Source organism: Marmota marmota, unplaced genomic scaffold, assembly GCF_001458135.2.
Source record: "Marmota marmota marmota unplaced genomic scaffold, marMar, whole genome shotgun sequence".
NCBI classification, from domain to species: Eukaryota; Metazoa; Chordata; class Mammalia; order Rodentia; family Sciuridae; genus Marmota; species Marmota marmota.
The window spans coordinates 43,959,156-43,981,897 of NW_026000057.1; the positions used below are offsets into that span (position 1 = coordinate 43,959,156).

The window sequence follows — 22,742 nt, forward strand, 5'->3', positions numbered from 1 at the left end:
GTGTGAGATGTGTGTGTCTTTCATATCACAAAATAATAAAGGTACTTGATTATAGAATGAAAAATATGGTCAAAACTGCATTTATTAAAATAGGCACTGGCACATTGCTTATTGTAAAATACCAGCCTTCACTACACATCAGGTGATATGCAGAGAGCTTGTGGTTATGTGCATGTCTAAGATGTTTAGTTGAAAAGCAGAGACAGAGTACAAGAATTTTCTGTGTGGATCTGATTAGGAGAGAAAAAGTATCAGGGACAAGACAAATCAAGTCTGATAAAATGAGATTCAGATGGGCAAGAGTGGGCTTACATATTACAGAGCCCACTATTTCATTATAGCTGCTCCTCCAGGGTCTAACGTTTCCATTTCTCAGTATGGCTGGTGCTGTGGAGAAGGCAGATATCTATTTATCATGTTTGTTTAGGTTTCAGATTCATGTTGATGTTAATCAAGGTTCTTTCATTCTCCTATGGGTTTCCAACTAACACTGCTAATTCCCAAGTACTACTTCACTCCTACTTTTTCAGTACAAAATTCTCTTAGTCTTTTATACCAAACTTTCATTTGGTCGAGCAGGAAAGAGCCCAACTCAATGAGAGATGAATTTCTCAGTCAATACAATTTCACAAGCATTTATTATGCATCTTTCTAGAACAAAGAACAGCTATAGGTTCCTGAGATAAAAAGATATAACCTAGAACCATTATCTTCAAAGAAATCAAATCTAGTGTGGGAGTCAATAGAGTACTAGATTGTAACAAAGTCATGTATTTGACTAGCAGTATAAGTTACTTGTGGTGACAGCCAAGCCAATAAGGGGTTAATTCTGATGACAGATAAAAGAACATTTTTCAATGGCTGAAACTTTTAAGTTAATATGTTACAAGAAAGATATTGATAATCCGAAATAAACGAACATAGGAACTAAGAGAACTTTATCATATAAGGTAAGTTTGAGTGAAGGTGGATGATGCGTGAAGGGATAAATGATTTGGTGGTGTGAGATATCTAAAAGTGAATATGAAGAAAATCTAGTAAGGCTAAGGATGAAAATATAATGGAATCTGATATGATTGTGTAATAGCAGACCCCATATGTGAGTAATAAGCCTTATATTTGAGTTAGAAATAAAACAACTAAAAGAGTAAAGATTATTTAGGAAGTGGGGAATAGTTCAAGAGTAACTAGTGAGTGGAAAATTGGTGGGACTAATAATATCCCCCTAATTATTGTATATACATTGTCCTTCCTAGATGTACATTCACTATGCTGAGAATACAGAAATTTTATAGTTCATTCAATAAACAAAATGTATAGAAATTAGATCATATGAATAAAGAATTATAAATAAGCCGTAGGCATATGAATGCAGGACAGTAACACTAAAATTTCTATTATAAACAGTGATAATCAGGAAGTGTACTTAATCTGTTCTGTATTGATTTATACCAGTTTAGCACTAACTTTTCTTCATATTCCTGTGACTAAGATTAGCATAAAAATATGACCTGGAAGTCACAAAGGGACATATTTTATGGCAAAAATAGCACTTCAGTTCTCTGTGAGGTCCATTATAAAAATATGGGGTAGAAATTACAGTGGCAGGTGACATTTGTAGGAGTTTCTGAATTATACCTGCTGAGCTTTGGATTTATGGTATTTACTGAATAGACAGGACTAGCTAAGTAATAGGCTACATTATTTTGAAGTGTGGAACACTTTGGGGCCCTGCTCTCAGCAATATGGCAATAAAAAGTATTATCAGAAAAAAATAATTCCTTTCAAATCTGTATGTTCAAAGAATTTATTTGAAAAAGCAGGTACAAAGAAGACATACATTATATAAATTCTATTTTACTTAAATGGTTTAATTTATGTGAAAAATTTATTTTAATTTGCTAAAAGCAATGACTATGTTTTCTGCTAGGAAAATCCTCAACATTTCCTCCAAATATTTAAAACTTATAATTAAGGATTAGCATCTTAATGTTTTTGGCACCATTTAAAAAAAATAAATTTATCTTGCTTTGCAATATGAGTTTCATAAACTGAGAAAGACTTACTTTTGTATCCTGTGGGAACACTGATTCAAAGATTCTGATGGTAACTTATGAATCTTGCTTCTAATCCAAGCATTTTATTTAAATCCCCAACTATTTTTAATGCCAATTTGTAATGTCACATTTTTGGCTTTTGTTACTTATTCTTGGTAATACATATTATTGAAGAAATTTTGCAAAGTCAAGAAAAATGAAGAATAAAATTTTTATGGAAATTATTTGTCTTATACCCTTAAATTTTCTTTTATACCCTTAAATTTTCTTTAAGTAAATCTTCCTAATTTTCCCATTCATTTCCATATTTATTAAACATACACATACACAAAATTCATTCACATAGTTGATATTTTGGAATATATATACCCTGTTACCACAATTCAAGATCAACAATTTCAATAAGTTATCATTCCTGTAGACAATTTACATTTCTGTGGTCAGCTTTATCCCACTCATGTGCAAGTTCATATCCCCTTTTATTCATCTCTTCAAAATGCAAGCTCCCTAATCTATTGGTCTCCTTTTCATCAGATTAAACTATTCTAATTTCCCAAAGGACAGACCATCACAGTGTCTTCCATTTCTCTACTCCAGGCTTCTGAATTTACTAGCACATACATTCATCCTCTCCAACATCCTTCAAGTTTCATGCCAGAGATTTTTAGACAGAGACCCATTAATAGAATATAGTGAGGTCTATGAATTTGGATCAACAACAACAACAATAACAACAAAAGCTCTTTATTTTCAGCAACCTCTAAATGAAATTTAACATTTCCTTTAATTGTGAATGATGACAGTAGACACACTAATTATCTTACCTGTAATTTTGCCACCAACAAAAATCAGTTATTTTTATATCACATTATAGGTGTTTCAGACATATCAAAATGTTGCTTATGCTCATCAATATTACAGTGGTTTGACTCGCCATTAGAACTTGTCATTAATGGTTTAGTAAATAAAACTATTACTAGTTTAAAATATTCTGATAAATATATTTCAATATAGTTTTTCCTTAGAAATTCTATGTGTTTAATTTCATGTTTTTAAAATGTATTTTTATTCATTAACCTATTTACTTTGGCTATCACTTCTTGGTTCTTCACAGGGTTTACTACTCATTTTCTCTCCTTACCTGTACTTCTTTTTCTTTGGAAACTTTCTATCTTAAATCAAATCACCACCACTACATAACACATACTATGTTTCCCTTGATCCCACTTCAGCTCCTATATAGTAAGACAACACCTTGTTTTTTCTCTTTAAAATCACAATTTTTGAGTCTTGCAAATGCTATTACTATTCCTTCATCCCTGCTTATTATTCTACAACCAAACCCATCTAGTTTTTCTCTTTTTACTCTGTGGCTAGGGGCTTTAACTCCTGCCTTATCTTTCAAATCAATGAAAAGAATTAAGGCCTTGTTTTACCCAATTGTGTAATTTCATAGCAGCTCTTTGTCACTGTGTCACCACCTGCATTTGGCAGCACTGTCTCCTCCTAAATTTCAGGTCACCATGTTCCTGAATTTCTTCACTGGGACTGTTTTTTTTTGTCCCTTTTGATACCTTATCTGCTCTGTGCTTTTCATTTCTAAACTATCTCCTTGGGTCATTTCATTATTTTTGTGATTATGGCTCATGTGGCAGATTCAAAGATTTCTGTCTCCAACTGGGACCCCCTCCCCATAATGCCAATAAATTCTACTGTTCCTTTCTGTTAAGATGAGAATCCATATGTCATAATCATCCTTTTCTTTTCATTAGCCTCACACCTCCTGCCCTACCAGGAGATCTACTGTATCCTTCTTTAGGACATCTTTTTGCATGGGAGTGCATGGGCATCATGTAGTTTCCCAGATTGGAAGGAAACTTGATTCATCCTTCATACTTCCTTCTTAGGCTCATTGATTCTAATCTCCAAACATCTATTAATATTTTTATACTTCCTTCACTTTCTACTTATACCACTATTTTTCAGCAAGCCTATTGCAATACCCTCTAGTTTGACTTCACTGAATGACCGTTTGTCATACTCCAATCCATTCTTCAAATAGCAGATAACATAATGTTTTCTAAATGAAAATCTGGTAGTAACACACTGATTACTATTTGCAAAGGCTTTTAATTGCTAAAAAAAAAAATGGCAGCCCTGGTGTGCCTCTGTGTACTATGGTTCTATATACCATGGGCACTTTGCATATACCTCTCCCTCTCCTCCATTTGCCTTCTCCCTTCACACAGTTACTTATGTATTCATCGTTCAGTTCCAAGTAGTTCATTTCCCTAGAGAATTCTCTTGGAGCACCTTTATGTACTTCCTCACAGCATAATCACAATGTTTAATTATTTATCTTTATGATTAGTACCTATTCACACAACAGAATAAACACAATTCTTTAATTACCATTTTATTGATTAGAACCATAATGAAACATACTCATACAATATTCCACTTCAGTGTGACACAAATCAATATTGTCAGGCATTTACCTTTTCGTTTGTTCCTATTATTATAGATAGTGCTACAATGTATGTAAATATTTGTTCATACCTTTGAAATTTTCTGTGCCTTCAATCCCAAAAAAGGAATCACACTGAAAAGATCTTTACACACCTTTTGATGCTCTTACCAAACAAGTTTTCAGAAAATATCCCAAATGTACCTTTCTTTTGGAATGCTATCAACCTTTATTATCACACTGTTGCCAGCAGAAGTATCAGTAATCTTGTCAAGATATTATAAAACTTTCATTTTAATTTATATTTTATTGATACCTAATTGGTTTGATCATTTTTCCCATAAACTGTTGAGCAATGTGTATACAATTTTCTGTTGTACGTGTATACAATTGTCTGTTTGTGCCTTTTGTTCATTTTATTACTGATACTGTTCATTTTATTTAGTGATTTGGAAGAATTACCTATAAATTTTGTTTATAAATTGTTTACCCTGTATTTATTAAAGCTATCCTTTTTACATACTGACTTTTAATTTTGTTAATTTTTTAAAGACCAACATTTGACATGATTGTATAGTTTGGGCAATTTATTAATTCTTTGACATATGATTTTTTTCTATTATTTTATGCTTGAAAATCCTTGTCCAAGTTGATAGTATGAGTTAAATATTCAATTTTTATAGTCATAAATATATGCATATTTATACATTATACAAGTACAACTATATATGTGTATGAATATATGTATAACAAATACATATATATGTATACATATGTGTTTTTATATTTGAATCTCAGTGTATCTGGTTTTTATTTTCATGATTCACCATTGCCTATATTCAAGCTACGACTAAATGCTTTCAGCAGTGTTTTTCATTGCTCATACCTGGTACCAAGAGTATGCCCTGTCTGAAGGGTCGATGAGGATTGTGATGATCTTGGCTTTGGGGACTAGAGATGCAGCTCGCTTGGGAGCATCTTCTGAATGGAAATAATTAGCACTCTTTTCAAATAGAAAATCACTTGTAATGTTAGATGGAGTAGGAAAAAAGTCCATATACCTGAAGATAGAGAGAGAGATGATTAACCTGAGATTTGATTTAACCTGTACTCTGATTAGGAAGCAATTTGAACATTTTACACTTATTTGACCAATTTGTAATTATTATGCTATAAAGTAGCCCGAATAACAGATATTCAATACACACTGAGTATGAATAAGCACAAAATATTATCATTATAATAACTTATTTGGAGCAGGGGAAGGAATGAAATGGAGTAAGTAGTTTTGATACAGAACAAAGGGAAAATACTGTACATTTGAGCTGATACTCTGTGTTATCAAAAGCCAAATACAGAAATATTGTTTATTCCTGGAAAACAGAAAATTATACCATCTTGCTTCGCTAATATTTTAATATAGTTAATGTGTGTTTGCAAATTATGTGAAAGAAATTTTTAAGGTGAGATTGAAGTTCACAAGATACAAAAATGTGCAAGTCAAAATAGCTATAAAATACTAAACAGATTAAGGGATGGCTGTTCTCCTTTTTAGCTGCTGCATAATTTGTAGTATATGTAGCAATGTGAGCACATTATAGTCTATCTAGAGTAATTAAGGGGATATTTCCTGCCAGTTGATCCTGTGGTGCCTCGGTAGGTTCATTTCTCCATATGCTGTTGGAACGTTCCTCTGTGTGTAGATTATGGAATCAATATGTTTTGAGGTTAATTCAGTACAAGGCTTTAATTATGTGTGTAACCCTCCTTACAGCTCATCACTTCTCTAACCCTCAAATGTTCTAGAAATAAATAATGAGAGCAATTAAGAATTCATATAAGACACTTATTTTCCTCTTTGACATTTGTTATTATGTTTCCCAAATGTGGAGTGTTGAAGAATCTCATCTATATTCCTGCTTAACAATTTGTGTTCCATTTGAATTCACAGATAAGAGAAAACTGCTGTTCTGCTTTTAATAATATGCATGTAATTTCAATACTTAGTCTTTTAAAATTAAGGTAGGGTAGTAATATCCTAGACATAAAATGGTCACATCTCTGCTCATGATGGAAAACCAGATATGCTCACTGGCACTGCTCTTGATTGACATTAATCCTAAATCCTGCATCTAAAAGGAATGGGTCTTTCACTCAGGACAAGTTCATGCATGATGATGACCCACAAAATTGAGGGAAATTTCCTCAGGTAAGATTGGCCTTATATACCTGAGAATTAAAAATTAAATTTAGGACAATATTGTCTTGGCAAATTGGGATAGAGCTAGGGAAAACTCACCAGAGTGAATATCATCTCCAATACCAAGTTTATTCTTTTTTAGTTTATGAAAAATTTTATGATAATTAAAATTACTTATAATTTTTCAAGTACCAATTAACATTTTTTCATGCATGTGTGTTATTAGAGTTGATATGGTTTGGGAAATGCTCTCATTATTTGCATGACAAACATCAGCTTATATTGTAATACAGTATATACAGTCTATGGGGTTAATGAAGATACATGTCACATAGTACAAAATAAAGCAACGTACTGATTTATTTGTTTCCTCAAGCATCATTGTGAAGACAAAGTAATGCGTTTAATAAAAAAAATTCAGGCACTGTAAAATAATAGTAGGCTTAAAGAGAATTTTAAATATCCTTATGAATAATTCTGATGAAAAATATCACATAATGTTTTTTTATTCAATCATATTAACTTACCAGAAAAATATTATCATTATTGCACTGTCCAAATCAAATTATAGGCAACACTGATTAAACATATCATCATTATAAATTAATTTCTAATTCACTGTGGTAGAATTGAGCATAACAAATTTATTCTGTAATTATGCAGATGCCATGCATACATCTATAATTGCTCTGCAGTGATGGAGCATGTGTTCATAATGGAGTTTTTGTTATTTTTCTTACCAGTCAATTCCCTTGTGATAATTGTTTCCATTAAAAAATTGAACTTCTTCAAATGTTTTGGGGCTAGGGAGATTGCTGATGATGGAAGGGTGCATAAGAAGAAATAAATAAAGTGCAGTTGTTCCTATTACAAAAAAAAGAAGGTAAAGGTTATATGAAATAAAAATGAAAGAAAAATTGTCACTATAGTATTTTCCTTTGCTCAAAAAGTAATATTCAGAAGACCAACTCTTTCCGTTGTCAAAATGATGTCCTTGACATCTCTTAGGTATTTTTCATGTAGTAACAATTCAAGTGTGTCTTTATCTCTCTCTGTGATTCTTTTTACTTAAACATCTGATTTAATATGAGTACACAGCGAAATTAGAACAGACTGATAATCCAGCCAAAGTAGAACTTCAGGAATAATACAGTTCAATTTCCCTCCTGGAGCATCAAGGGCATGGGGTGCTTCTACCTTTATCTCTAGCATCAGACACAGTACCTGAAACTGATGGGTCCTGAACTGCCATTAAAATGCAGATTAGGTAAAATCTAACTATTCAACAGATGTTGCTGTATTATTCTGTATATGACCCTAAAGTAATGGTTGGTGATAACTCTTGATAAGAAAAACAAGTATACTGCCCTTGATGAATTTAAAGTCCATGCAAGGACTTGGGTCAAGGAAATTTTAATATAGTGGGCAAGATATTATAATAAGAGACAACTAGTGTGCTCTTACAACATTTGAGAAGAATGGGTGATTTAAGTTCTGGGAAGTCAGTGAGGGTTTCCAAAAGGAAGTAATTCTAAAGTTTTTCCTTGAAAACTAAGTGTTACTCAACAAGATTGAAAGAGTAGCTCAGAATTCTAGAAAGATGGCCATTTGAATGTTCTCTCCCAAAAGGACAGGGCAACCAAATCTGATGACTGATATTCAAGGCAGAACAGACTAGCCAGTGGAACCAATTTAGTGTCCACATATAGACATCTCAGATATGATCCATGAAGCTTATTTCTATCAATGACAGGCCAGAGACTGGGAGAAATAGCAGAAAGGACTCATGAAGTGACTGGGTCATCATAGCTCATATAAATCAAGGATTCCCTTCTTGAAAAGTTTCACAACTTTTATGACACATTAGAATAAAGTAGGGTTTTCAGATGTCTCAGACCTGGGAGAACTGGAGATGATATGTGGGATGGCAGAATAATAATCATTGCAGTTGGGAGATATGGAAGCAGAGGTCATCAGATAAGTGGCATTTTGGTCTAATACAATTCAAACTTTTGTGAGCAAAGGCTACTGTGCTCTAAGAATTAGTGAGACTATCACTTTACACAGTAGACAAGATACAACAGACACATTAAAACATCTATAATGGGTGGCTCTCAGTTTAACAGGATGGAAAAAAATAAGATATTCCCTTATGGAGGCTAATTACTAATTGAAAAGACTTTTAAGAAATAATAATTATAGAATCAAGTCAAACAAACTTAAAAGAAAACTGAAAGAGAGAAAATTGGTTAAAAATTAGAGACTTTGGGGCTGGGGATATAGCTCAGTGGCATAGCACTTGTGAAGCATTGGGTTCGATCCTTAGTAGCACCACATAAAAATAAATAAATAAAATAAAAGTATTCTGTCCATCTGCTATTTGCCATGGTGCACACCTGTAATCACAGCAGCTCAGGAGGCTGAGGCAGGAGGATCACGAGTTCAAAGCCTGCCTCAGGAAAAGCAAGGCTCTAAGCAACTCAATGAGACTCTGTGTCTAAATAAAATACAAAATAATTCTGGGGATGTGGCTCAATGGTTGAGTGCCCCTGAGTTGAATCCCCAGTACCCAAAACCAAATCAAAACAAAACAAAAATTATTCTGTCCATCTAAAAAAAAAACACCCAAAATAGAGAATTTAAGACCACCCAAAGAAGTATCTTAAACACAGTGTAAGATTAAAAGTCATGAGGGATGAGAGGAGTCTTGAAGAACGGATCTGATTTGTTCCTGAAAATAACAGGAGTTCAAAAGGATACAATGTGAGAGGAGGAGCATAAGTGTTTCAGAGAAAAAGTGAATTAGACATAGTCAAAAGCTGAAAGTGTTCACAGAATGCAGAACTGTCTTTTTAAGTTGAGAATTACCTTCAAATATTTAACTCATTATGAGAATGAAGAAGGAAAGAGAAAGAAAGAGATTTCAGAACTACAGGACAGCTAAGAAAAAAATTTAATATTGCTAAGGTTTTGAATGTGGTTGAACCTAGGGTTTAGATACAGGACGATTTCCAAATTATTGCTAAACTGTCAATAATATATTTTGTTTTATTTTTATATTTAGTACTGACAATTGAACCCAGGGGTGTTCAGTAACTGTTACATCTCCAGTCTTTTTTATTTTTCCTTTTGAGACTGGGTCTCACTGAATTGCCCAGGCTAGAATTGAACTTGCAATCCCTTTGTCTTAGCCGCCTGAGTCACTGGGATTACGGGCATGCACAACTGTGCCCGGAATTAATAGATATTTTATAATGTCCCTCAGTGATATGAAGAAGTGTTTAATCACTGGGATGCTTGTGGAATTGAATCCAGATCTCCCCTGGGATACAGAGAGTCAAAGCCTTTGTTTTCTGAACCCTATAGATTCATTCCATCAGGAGTTAGAGAACATCAGGAGTCCTCTGACAGAAAGGAGAGGGAAAGTTCTCTCAACAAGGGACAAGAGACACGTGGTTTCATAGTCACAGAATCAGCTCTAAAATCTGGGCTTACAACCTCAAAATGTATACATTTTTATTATCACCTGTGGTTTCATTATCCTTGTCACTCATTCTTATCTAATTTCTTTGATATATCTTGTGAAAGAAGAAGAAAACGCTTTAGAGTTTGTATACTCTAAGAGAAACTCTACTTATATATAATCAACTCCTCTTTAGTTTTAATAAACCAGAGTAAGACAGCCAAATCATGAGAAATTAATATTGACAATGGGAAAGCTGATCTTCTGGAAGATTTATGGCCAACGAATTATGGTCTTGTAGTTATTGCACAAAAGTTGACCCTATTAGAAATTCTCTTTTTCATGGCAATACTAAAATTTGACTCTGAATGATGAAGTATTCATTGCTGTCTGAAGGAATAGAGAAGGGCCACAATTTGAGCTTTGTGTATCTTAAGTCCAGGGCTACTGTCATCTCTGATTATTTGTCTTCTCTTTGCCCTCATTCCTTGACCTACTTCTAGCCAATGAAAATCCTTCATAAGATTTGGCAATGGCAAGGTGGGATGTCACATCTGTCCTTCCATTCTCCCACAACAACAGAGAAAATAAGACTTTGAGGACCTCTTTGGTATCTTACATTATTGTAAGGGATGTATGTACCATGTTTAAATTGTTATAAGGCAAGTGCATTTGAGGCCAGATTGTTAGGCTTTATCTGTGACTCCCCTCTAGGGAATTTACAGTCTCTGACAGCAGAGGAAGCTGTGCAAATGAAAATAATACAGAACAAAATATGATTTTAGCCTTCTCTGATTGGGTTTTTAGGAATTATTACAACCATTTTCATATTGGAATAATATTTTCATAGTACATAAAATATTATCATCCAATTTCTTTGTTTGAACATCTTACTTGTTTGTCTTGGTTAAGCCAAAACCAGCAAAAATCTTTATCACTGCCATACTGGTAGGTCAAATATAAAATCTAAAGGCATAACTTACTGTCTTTATAAATACAAAGAGCATGGAGGAAAAACATATTTATCATTACTAACCTGTAATTTTCTAGGAGAACTAAGAAGCAATAATATTCAATGACAGATGACAGAGGACATGCCTTTAAATTAAATTTTTAACATGATTTTACAATATAGGAAGGTTTTATTTCTTTAGTAGTCATTCCAGAGTTAGCACTTATGTAAGGGGTTTGGTAGAAAATTAATGCACATTTTAAACAACAACAACAACAACACAAAATGATCTATCTGAAAATACATTCTGCTTTTTTCCCCCTCCTTGCACATGTGTTAACTTACTGTGGTAATGCAATTTATATTCCTAGAGGAAGGAAAGATTTCAACAACCAATATCTAATAGTCTGGAAATTTTGCCCACAACCTTTAAAATGATCTACTTGCTTGTATTACAAATATCTTCATCGGGGTCAGGCTTATTTACTACTGCGCCTGTTTGTTTTGGGTTATGGTTTGTGCATTCACTGATGAAAATGCTTTCAGTCAAAGTAGTGAATTCAAAATACAGCAACTCAATAAAAACTTTAATTAATCAGGACATGAGCAAAGTGTATAAACCTGTCACATACTGAAGAAAGTATAAAATATTCTAATTGAAAGTGTCATCTTATTGGTGAAATACTTGCACTCTCTTTTACCATGTTCTATTACAGTTGTCCTTTAATGCATGAGAAAATACCAAGGGAAAAATGGCTGGTAAAACTCAGGTTTATCAGAAAATAAAGCATATTAGTGATAATTTATTATTTTTATAAATCACACATGTAAGATATTTGAAAGCAACCATGGCAGTGGCTCTGGACAAAAATCAATTCAAAGCTCATGTGCAGCATAAAATAGCTTAAGTCTGTTCAAATCACTTTTTCATACCTTAATTCAGGAATTAATTAGCAAAGATATAAAGAGTAAAAATTAAAAGTCAGGTGACACATAAATTCAAGATCTTCAAAAATTGGGCGTGTACCTTGAAACAGCTTTAAAATCTGTAATTAGAGCATTTAATGGCAACATTAAGGTCTTCATGAGGTTCCTGGCATATAGGGACTTCATGGGGAAGAAAAGCAATTCAATAATGAATTTGCATGGATGTCAAAAAATTTCACAAAGCAAAACCTGGTCCCATGATGCCATACAAAAATAGTTTGCATAATAATAATAATAATAAAGCAAGTAGCACAATTGACTGTGCTTACCTGTTTTTTGAGGCCCAATCACAAGGAATTTTGGTAAGTGGTCACAAGTTTTCTCCCTAGACCAGATGTCCTTATGTCGTTTATCATCACATGGATTCTGCAAAAAGGAAGAATAGTAAATCTTACTGAGTGTTGCAGGCCTGTCTCTATTCCCTAACAATCCTTCAAAAGGTGAGATCAAATTCTTGTCTGATCCCCTAGAGCCAGGCATTAGATCCTACTCTGGTTCTCTGATTTCCAAATTCTTTTCTTACAAAGGGATTGGCGTCTTCTGTCACCTCAAGCCTGCAACTCAGCATCAGATAGTTCTACTGTCATCACCTGATGTTCGGCTGGGTACTAAGTCCTGAGATACTACTCTATTCAGGGGGTTTTGTTTTACAGCTGCCTATTAGAAACCTTAACTAGACTTTTGTCATAGTTTCACAGCTCATTTTCAATTCTAATGGAAACATCTAAATATTAGAGGCCAAATATAAATATTTTCATTTGTTTCCCATTCAAAGGGATTTTCTTTGACAAAAATTTCTTGATAGTTCCAGTCAAATGAATTGTTTTTAATTACAATTCCTTTGACCATTTTGCTAATATCAAACTTCTCAGCATTCTATTCCAACACAGAATATGTTTATCCAATTAAAAACTGAAGATCTATCTAGAAATGCTTATTACAATTCAAGTTCCAAAGTTCAATTAAAGTATACAAAAATTAATCTCTATTCCATTTAAACTCTCAATAATTACTTTGCTAAATCTCCATCTACACTACTTGGAAATTTTGTTTTAAAAAGAAGAAAGTAAAACTCATTAAAGGAAGATATTACTTAAATATATATTTAAGTATTTTTTTTTCCTTAAATAATTACTATCAATTTGTTTTTAGATGCCGTCTCACTATGTTGTCAAGACTAGCCTCAAACTCCTGGGCTCAAGTGATTCTCCTGCCTCAGCCCATTAAGTAAACAGGACTATCAGCATGTACCACCATGCCCAGCTCAAATTTTATTTTAACAATTTTTTTAAAAAATGCTTGAGAAGAATTATTTTCCTCAATTAAAATTTTAGCATTTTTTTTTTCAAAACTAGGGCTTTAAAATCAATTCTTCTTAGTATCATTATATAGCCTGAAAGGAACTGAAATATATTGACACTTGGCAAAACCTAACATTGGCCCATTATATTGATGACATGGTGTTAACTGGACAACTGGCAAGCATTCTGGCTGCCTACAGTTCAGAGGATGGAAAACAATCATATAAAATTTTTGAAGTCTACTACCTTTGAAGTTCCTAGAGGTGTGGGCATCTGGAACTCACTTGGACATCTTGTCCATAACAAAGGGTGAGTTATTGTACTGTGTGATTTTTAAAAAATATATTTTTAGTTGTAGATGGTCATATTTATTTGTTTGTTTGTTTAATGTGTTTCAGAGATTTGAACCCAGTGCCTAACACATGCTAGGCAAGTGCTCTACCACTGAGATACAACTCCAGCTTTACTTTATGATTCTTATTGCTAAGAAGGAAGCACAGTGCTTGATAGACTTCGTTGGGCTTTGCAGGCCAAAGTATTATCGCTTGATATGAAACATTTTGAATGGGGCCCAGAGTAAGGAACGGGTTTGCAGGGTAAAGCTGAGGTAAAAACCACCATTACATTTGGCCCATATATCCTGGCAGACTTTGATACACTATGGCATCTGTGTCAAGTGGAGTTTCTGGAAAGCCATTGAATAAAAACCCAATGTACACACCTAAGGTTCTATAATAAGGTACACCCTCTAAAGAAAATAATCCAAACAACAGTTTCTGATTTTATGTTGGACTCCAGAAGACAATGTTTATCTTTGGTCATTCATGTGATCATGTTGTCATATTTATTGATCATTAACTGGTACTGACAAACCCACCAAATAAGTTCGGGTGTGTCCAGTAACAATTTGTTGTACAATGAGAGTGGTACATCTGGGATTGGCCTCATGCTGAGAGCTTATAAATAAGTGTCTCCTGTCCCTATGTCACTGGACACTGTTCCACTGATACCTTTCCATCTGCTTATTTATGTAGTTTCATGATAGGTTTTCTTCTAGGTAACAAAGAGGGGAAAATCCAAGCGTGGATCATGAAAGGGTTGACTCATGTATTGGTAGAAGCCTGTGAACTCCTGATACATTGTAGCCCTCTTTAGGGAAGGGGGTCCTGAAAACATTGGCTAATGCCTCCAATTGGCAGAATTTTGGACAATGTACTTGTCATCTATTATTTTTGTATGTGGATAAAGTAGTAAGCAGCCAAAGGTAAGGATGTGACAGACTATTCAGCAGTGATGAACAGCATAGGACAAGTTGGCCATACAACTTGAAATAACAGCCTAGGAAGATTATGGTTTGTAACTGCTAAGGAAGAGGCATGTGAATATAGCTATGATCCAGAGTGAGCAAAGAGAATTTGCATTGTATTTTAATGTACAATCAGAGAGTATCCAATGTAGAAGAGATGCTAAACAACCAAATGGACAGTATGATCCAGCCAGTTCCAGGTATTACCAGATGTTACCAAACCTTTCTTCTCACTACCCCACTGCTGATGCGTAGGGCTCACGAATGCAGTAGCCATAGGAACAAAATGGAAGCATGCATGGGCCTTTTCTCCTCTAGTCGGTTCAATTTACTGTTGCTGCTGAATATCTGACCTGACAGTAACAGAAATCATTTGTAAATCCCAGAAATAGCATTTTCTTGTCACTTAGTGTGAAATTGATTATATTGGACACTTCCATCCTGAAAAGGGCAGTGATTCATCCAGATCAGTCCTGACATATATTGAAAATATTCATTTACCTTCTCTGCCCACATAGTCTTGGCCATCACAGAGTGACTCATTGACATGTTACTGCATATAATATATATTTTTTTAGATAAAAGGAGCCACTTTTTGGTAAAGGAAGTGTGGTAATGAACATATGACCATGAGAGTCACTGGTCCTTCAACTTATCCCACTATCTAGTGAAAAGACCTATTGCAAGATGAAATTGAGGCTCCTGCTTGAAGATATAGTGGACTCTTTAAATAGAAAGCTAGTACCTGGTGCCATGTCTCCAAAGTATAGTATAGTTAAGTTCAGGAATGAAGGAATGGATATAGGAGCAGACCTATTCACCATCAATCTCATTCTGTAGTTTCATTTCCATGACTTCATGTTCTGTGTGTCTTGGAGTTCTAGTTCCTGAGGAGGAAAACTCCCACCAGGGGGGTGGTAGGAGTATGACCAGACTGGAATGTGGAATTTCTGCCTGGTCACTTTGGACATCTTGTGCCAGTAGTCTAGCAGACAGAAATGAATCATCCTCCTGGAGATGATTAAGCTGGATCATCATGAGGAAGCAGTGTAGCTACCACACAGTGGGAATAGGAGAATTGTGTTTAGCACTCAAATAATCCACTAGGATGCTCAATATGTCCGCACCTGGTTTGGTTGTAAATGGGAAAGTACAGCAACCGTTGTCTGACAAATGCTGGGTGACAACCAGAACAGAGTCACCACAGTGAGCTCCTTGCTTCACAACTTAAGTTATTATTATTGAAGCACACCTTTTCTTTGTCATATCTTGGGGCAATTTGTAAGAGGTGAGTTAGTGGAACAAACTACAGCTACGGGGACTGATTTGGTTCTGAGACTAGCCGAGTCCACAGGCACAGCTTCTAGCAACAGCATGAGCCAAGGGAGAGGGAAATCCAGAAGAGGGGACAAGGAGAAAATTTGCTTTCAGTTTGAGGACTAAATGCAGCAAGGCAGTTATACTTTCTCATAATAACTCTTTTCCTTTAAGTTTCTCCAGGGGTTATGTTCATAGAATCTTAGAAAAACTTGGGGGACTACCCATAATAAAAAACCAAGTGGAGCTGAACAGGAACTAGGAGTATACTATGGTGGATGTTCTTTTCTACAGTAAAAATATCTTTTGTGTGTGTGTGTGTGCAACTTTACCCTATCTGCCCCCTCCCAACCCCTCAACAGCTAATGGCCTTCAGTGGGGCAGATTGAGAATGATCCTGGGCTTGTGGATAAGAGCCTTATGACAGACCCTCCCCACTCTCAAGGGGTGGCTGATGCAAAGGTACAAGAGACAGACCTGCTGGTCTTGAGGTGAAGCAATTGTGTGACTAACTGTCCCTGAAGACCAAGTCAAGGTGATACTTTGCCAAGAACACATCTTCACCCAGGGTTTTCCCTTTATTTGTTCAATCACACAACTTCCTTATAGTTTTTTCCTGAAAACATTTCTTCAATAAATCATTTACAGCTGAATCCTTCTCTCAGCTTCTGCTTCTAAAGAACACTACTTATGGGCAGTGACCATTCACATTCTATGAAATTAAAAGATGCACTTGATACAAATGTGTTTTCTATCCTCAACTCCCACTGGAATAAGCATAAAGCACAGAATAAAAAGGCTAGCAATGTATACATACAGACAGCTGCATTATGATAGAATTTACTTTGGAAAAGATTTTATATATCTTGGATTTTTAAAAATTTGTCTTAAGAAAGGACAACAAAATTAGTTAATTAGAAATTAGTAAACTCAACATTGCTTTTTAAAATTTTGCATAACTCAGATTTTTATTTTAACTGTTATTTCTATTTTCTATTGAATACTGTATTTCAACAGAAATATTTTATACTCTATTAAATAATAAATTTAGGATTCAGTACTCATTTTTAAATCCTGCATAGTCCTGCTTTAGTTTAACTCTCTAACCATGTTTTCTACTGTTACAAGAAGACTAAACAATTCTCCTTTCCTTTAGCTAATATTGGAACATCCATATTTTGCTTAGTATATAGGTTTCTAGCAAGGGACCACACTTCACAATCTCTCTTGACTTTAGTTTTCTTTAAATGGATAATTGCAGTTCATTGGAAAGAAGTCAAAATAATGTAAAGTATTCTCTTAAGGTAAAGCCACTCTCCCTGGGTCTCCCCTGTCCCACTTACTGCCATCTGTGACATGGCTACAATTGCAGCCTGTGCCTTGAACTCAGGTGGAAGCCATATATTGAAGAACTTGTTGGCCTGGGGACTGTGGCACAGAGTTGTCTGTCTCCTAGATTGCCTGTCCACTTTGGGGGCAGTTATGTGAGTGAGACACACATTTCCATGTTAGTTAGCCAAGGATTTTTTGAATGTCATAATTACAACTTCACTGTACTCCAGCTCAATATATTTCAAGGTACTTGTCTATGAGTAGGTAAAGAGCTTGTGCCAGAATGAGAATCAATGAATTTCTTGCTTCAATGACAATATCCTGTTACAAGATAAAAATAAAATGCAGCTGAAACAACCAGTGTGCTTAGTGACACAGCTGATTTACAGTCTGGCATGAGCTTCTTGTCCCATGGTGTATCAGCGACAATTTAAACCCGTTCGTGGATGACACTTTGGTACTAATCTGAGTTAACAACTGCTGACACCAACCCGCTGCTTCAGCTATACTGTATTCACTCTCATAGAAAAATCCATGACTGCCTCTGAATCTTTGAAGAATTAATTTTTCTATACTATGCTCATATTTACCCCAATTCACAGTTAAATTTGATTGTTCTGGTTTAAGCTAATGTCCACCATAAGCTTCCCCTACTTAATTTATAGGGATAGCCTAGGCCAGTCATGAAGAGCAAGAGCTCAAAAGGAACACTGCCTATGCCTTAAGTCTTTTTCTAAATTCTCTGGATCTTGGTTTTCTTAACTATAAAAATGGTCAATAGTCTCTACTTCATATGGTTGTCAAAAGCCTTAAATAGGTTAATAAGTTTAGAATGATCAAATTATGCTGTATATAAGAGGATGTTTATTATTTGATTCCACATTGGCTCTTTCTTTCCATTTGTCCAGATTAGTAAAGCAACTGGAGCAAAAGGAAGAGGTTAATTGTACTGATAGACTGGTTTATTGCAAGTATCCATCTGAAGAACAGACTTCCTGGACCACTTTCAAAATCCCTGGGCACCTCTGTTGACTGACCCTCCACAGGAAAAGTTTCATTTCACAAGTCAGAGTAGACTTCAGGAATGTGTGAGTTGCTTTGTAGAGAAATACCTTGGAGTTTCTTCCACAGATTTCAGGATATAGACTACCCTGCCAGATGATCACGAGGCCCCTGTGTAACCCTAGTTCAACTTATGAATGATTTTCTTGGCTTTTGCAACTTATCCAGTCAATAGTTTCAGCACTTCTTATCATTTCAGGTCTCAATTCAATTATTGCCCATGTGCTAATAAAAACTATCAAATAAAGAAAAAAAAAAAAACTCCATGCAGCTGGTCTTCCCTGATGATCATACTTCTTCCTACTTTTGTCTATGATGATTTCCCATCATGATTTCTTCATTTATAGTATTTATATTATTATTTTCTTCGTGTGTATATGTCTTTACATAGTATAGTTGTTATCCCTAGTAATTCTTTTTTTTAATTGGTTGTTAAAAACATTATAAAGCTCTTGACATATCATATTTCATACATTAGATTCAAGTGGGTTATGAACTCCCATTTTTACCCCAAATATAGATTGCAGAATCACATCGGTTACACATCCACATTTTTACATAATGCCATATTAGTAACTGTTGTATTCTGCTACCTTTCCTATCCTCTACTATCCCCCCTCCCCTCCCCTCCCATCTTCTCTCTCTACCCCATCTACTGTAATTCATTTCTCTCCTTGTTTTTTTTTCCCATTCCCCTCACAGCCTCTTATATGTAATTTTGTGTAACAATGAGGGTCTCCTTCCATTTCCATGCAATTTCCCTTTTCTCTCCCTTTCCCTCCCACCTCATGTCTATGTTAAATGTTAATCTTTTCCTCCTGCTCTTCCTCCCTGCTCTGTTCTTAGTTGCTCTCATTATATCAAAGAAGACATTTGGCATTTGTTTTTTAGGGATTGGCTAGCTTCACTTAGCATAATCTGCTCTAGTGCCATCCATTTCCCTGCAAATTCCATGATTTTGTCATTTTTTGTCTCAACTAAAATGTTAAGTTCTCTGAAGACAAGGCCTCTGTCTTCTTCATTGCTATAATAATACACGCAGTGCCTATTAAATGTTTGTATACCAGAGGACTGACTGATTGACTTAGGAAAGACACAGTAAATATTTAGCAATAGGCACAGGCAAATTTTGACATATGTTTAAAAATTAACATAATATGAACTGTGTAGAAATTTTGATTCTGAAACTCCCCCCCCACACACACAAAAAAAAATTGAAAATCTCCAGCTCTATCCTTCACTAGAAGCTAGTTCTTTCTAAGTGTTCATGCCATCACTTCAGTATCATATAACTGCTTTATTTGCAAAGAACTTCATTCCTCAATTGTGTTTGGCAAGATGAATGTATTTTCCACGACCTACAATTATTGAATTTCCCCACATGTAGCTCAGCAAAGGGCAAATATCAGAGTAGGTGTTCTATTCATTTGCTCAGAAGGTTTCTTTATGCTTAGCAAAGGTAGAAGAGTGAACCAATGGATTATTTGGTGTCATTGTTGAAAGTCAAACTCTTATCTGTGAGATCTTTCCTGTTTCTCATATGTTCGATGAGGCCACTTATCTTCTTTATTGCAGTATCCATGTCTTTCTCATTCTAATTTCTTCTTGCAAAACTGGTGAAATAAATGTTCACAGACATAGGCAGATTTAATATAAAACTTAAAAAGAGTTTTCTTTTTCTCTTTACACACAGAACACGGATAGACATGTCTTTATTTGTAAACAATGATGCCAGTTATATCTAGTTGTACTTTCCCAGATGTTATATCTATAGGAGCAAACTATCAAATAAAATTATTGGGATGCTGTTACAATACTTGCTATTCCAAATGTTTTTATTGCTAATAATCAAATTTACATTACTTCTCTTCTTCCTGTAGGTATTTTACAGTCCCTGGCATTTGTATTCTTCAAATTCAGCAGATTGCCTTTCTTTATAACTGTGCTGTCTCTATATTGTGCTATTTGAAGATTTTCCAGATGCCTGTATTTCTGCTTTTACCCTTTTTGCCAGCATATTTCCCCTTTTGTCTGATAATCACAACTTTATTAGCAGAGTGTTTGCATTTCTTATTTTATATTCTGGAAATGTTTGTTCAGATTTTTTCCCTACTCTGACTTTCCTTATGTTGTCTGAATATTTGAATACCAGCAAATATAATATCCAACTTTTATTGATTACCTTCTATATTCTAGGCACTTGCTTGACATAGATTATTACTAATCCTCAAAGCAGTCTGGAAAGGCAGATATTATTATCCCTTCTTTACAGCTGAGGATGCTGAGATGCAAGGTGTTTTAGTCAGGTCTTGCTGAAGGTCACCTAGCAAGTTGGTTTCAGATATGGATTCCTAGGCTGGGATTGTCTGGGCAGTTAAATAAAGTGTGTGTGTGTGTGTGTGTGTGTGTGTGAGAGAGAGAGAGAGAGAGAGAGAGAGAGAGAGAGAGAGAGAGAGAGACTATTATGAAGGTCAAAGAATCTTCCCCGAAAAAAGCTTAAGGGTTCCCCTGTACCTTTATAATTTGTTCTTTTTCAATTGTTTTAATTTTAAAAGTCAAAAAGTTACAAAGCAATTACATTCATCCTTTTTCATTCTCTGGTCTGATCATTCCCTCTGAAAATGAAGCTTCAGTAATGTTAAACCATAATTTACCATTTTAAGTATCCAGCACTATAGATATAGTTAAACTTTTAAAAAAGAAATTCAGTTATTATTGCTTTAGGCAGCACCTGGTTATAGTATCAGTCTAGTGAAAATGCATGTAACTCAGCTCTCACAGAGGGAAGGTGATATGGGCAGTTTTGTACAAAGAATATATGAGGCAAATTTACTTTTAAGTAGACATAAATAAGGTGGGCAGAAGACTCCCTGAAGCAATGGTCAAGGCTTTGAAAGGGCAATAAATTCTCATGAAATTATGTTACTTAGAAGGATAGAAGCACCCATATTTTTTCTCTCCAAAAGTAAAAATTGCAAATTTGTAATCAAACTAAAACCATGGATTTTTAAAAACAAACACCATACTACCTACTTTATTTTGAAGTCCATGTTTTTATAGATGCACGAAAATAACTTCTGTTTTCATTAGATCTCATCAAGCCTACATTTCCCTTTTACCTCTAAAAACCAAAATCAAAACCAAAAACAAAAACCCCAACCTGCTTTGCTCATCTCTTCTCTACATCCTTAATTGACAAGGACACTGAGGAATTCTCAGTTCAAGATTGATTATCCCCATCCATATCATGTGCCTGTTCCAGATAACTAGGACATACCTAGAGCTTAATAGTTGAAACTTTAGAAACACCCGGTGCTCACAGTGAAAGGATGATTTTGTTAATTACAAACATTTTAGAGGTTATTGGTTTCCTCCTCATTTCCCCTTGGCTTGCCTTCTGCTATTCTGACCTCACTGTCTGAAGAATGCTATAAAAGGCGATTTTAAAAATTACCTTTTATCCCTCCCTAAATGGTTATGTTGTTTTAAAATCTATCCTGCTTATTAAGTTTTGCTTTGTCATTTCCACAAACACCATTTTCCAAGTCTTTTTTTTTTTTTCCAGGCTGATGACTTCCAACTTTTTGTCTTTCATTGTCATTTAAGCCTAATGCAACCCATGTGCACTACTGAGGCATTTTAAGCGGCAAGGGATGTTTATTCTCAACACTTTAATCAGCAAATGCATGTGGAAAATCTCTGAAACAAACCCCATCTTTTTACCAGGATTCCGATTCTCTTTGTCCTCCATGTGAAAGCCATTTAGCCCCTTGGTATCTTGGAAAAGCCTCCCCTTTGCTGAGTGCACTGGTTCATAATGGATGCTCTCTGTATAGAACTCCTGTGGCACATGAAAGTCTCATCATTTTTCAGACTTTTCTACCAAAGTGCCCTGAATTATGGATAACGATAAATGCCAGCCTCTGGGCTGGGGCTGGAGGGCCTTAGCTCTGTGTGTGTTTGGGTAGGTGACAACTTCAAGAGTATGGCTTTAAGCAGAGCATTTCTGTGGTGTATTCTAAACATCTTTGTGTTCCTCATCATATTATACCCATGTTTACTTAAATAAACCAATGCTATTGACCTTTTTCCAAGAAATATCCTCATAGTAAAATGTTTGCATGTTTGCTTTGTAGCTCTATCTGTAAACAGAGGACTCCACCCTCCAGCAAGTAGTACTTTATATTTTTGTTCATGTTTTTATTAATATCTTTATAGGGAACAGATCACCAAGTCAATATAAAAAAATGAATTTCCAAACTATTATGGATTAGATGGCTGAATAGTGTAATTAGTTC

The 22,742-nt window shown here is 34.9% G+C and overlaps 1 protein-coding gene across 2 annotated transcripts in view; it reads right to left on the bottom strand.

The window, feature by feature from the left end:
* Positions 1-22,742, bottom strand: part of Ndst4 (N-deacetylase and N-sulfotransferase 4) — a 267,266-nt gene that overhangs the window by 10,387 nt on the left and 234,137 nt on the right. For both annotated transcript variants that reach the window (XM_015484669.2, XM_048813840.1), the window contains exons 8-10: positions 12,396-12,492; positions 7,465-7,588; positions 5,411-5,585 (exon numbers count right to left, since the gene is read on the bottom strand). In XM_015484669.2, the coding sequence (XP_015340155.1) occupies positions 5,411-5,585; positions 7,465-7,588; positions 12,396-12,492 (396 nt within the window). The remainder of the gene's footprint in view (positions 1-5,410; positions 5,586-7,464; positions 7,589-12,395; positions 12,493-22,742) is intronic.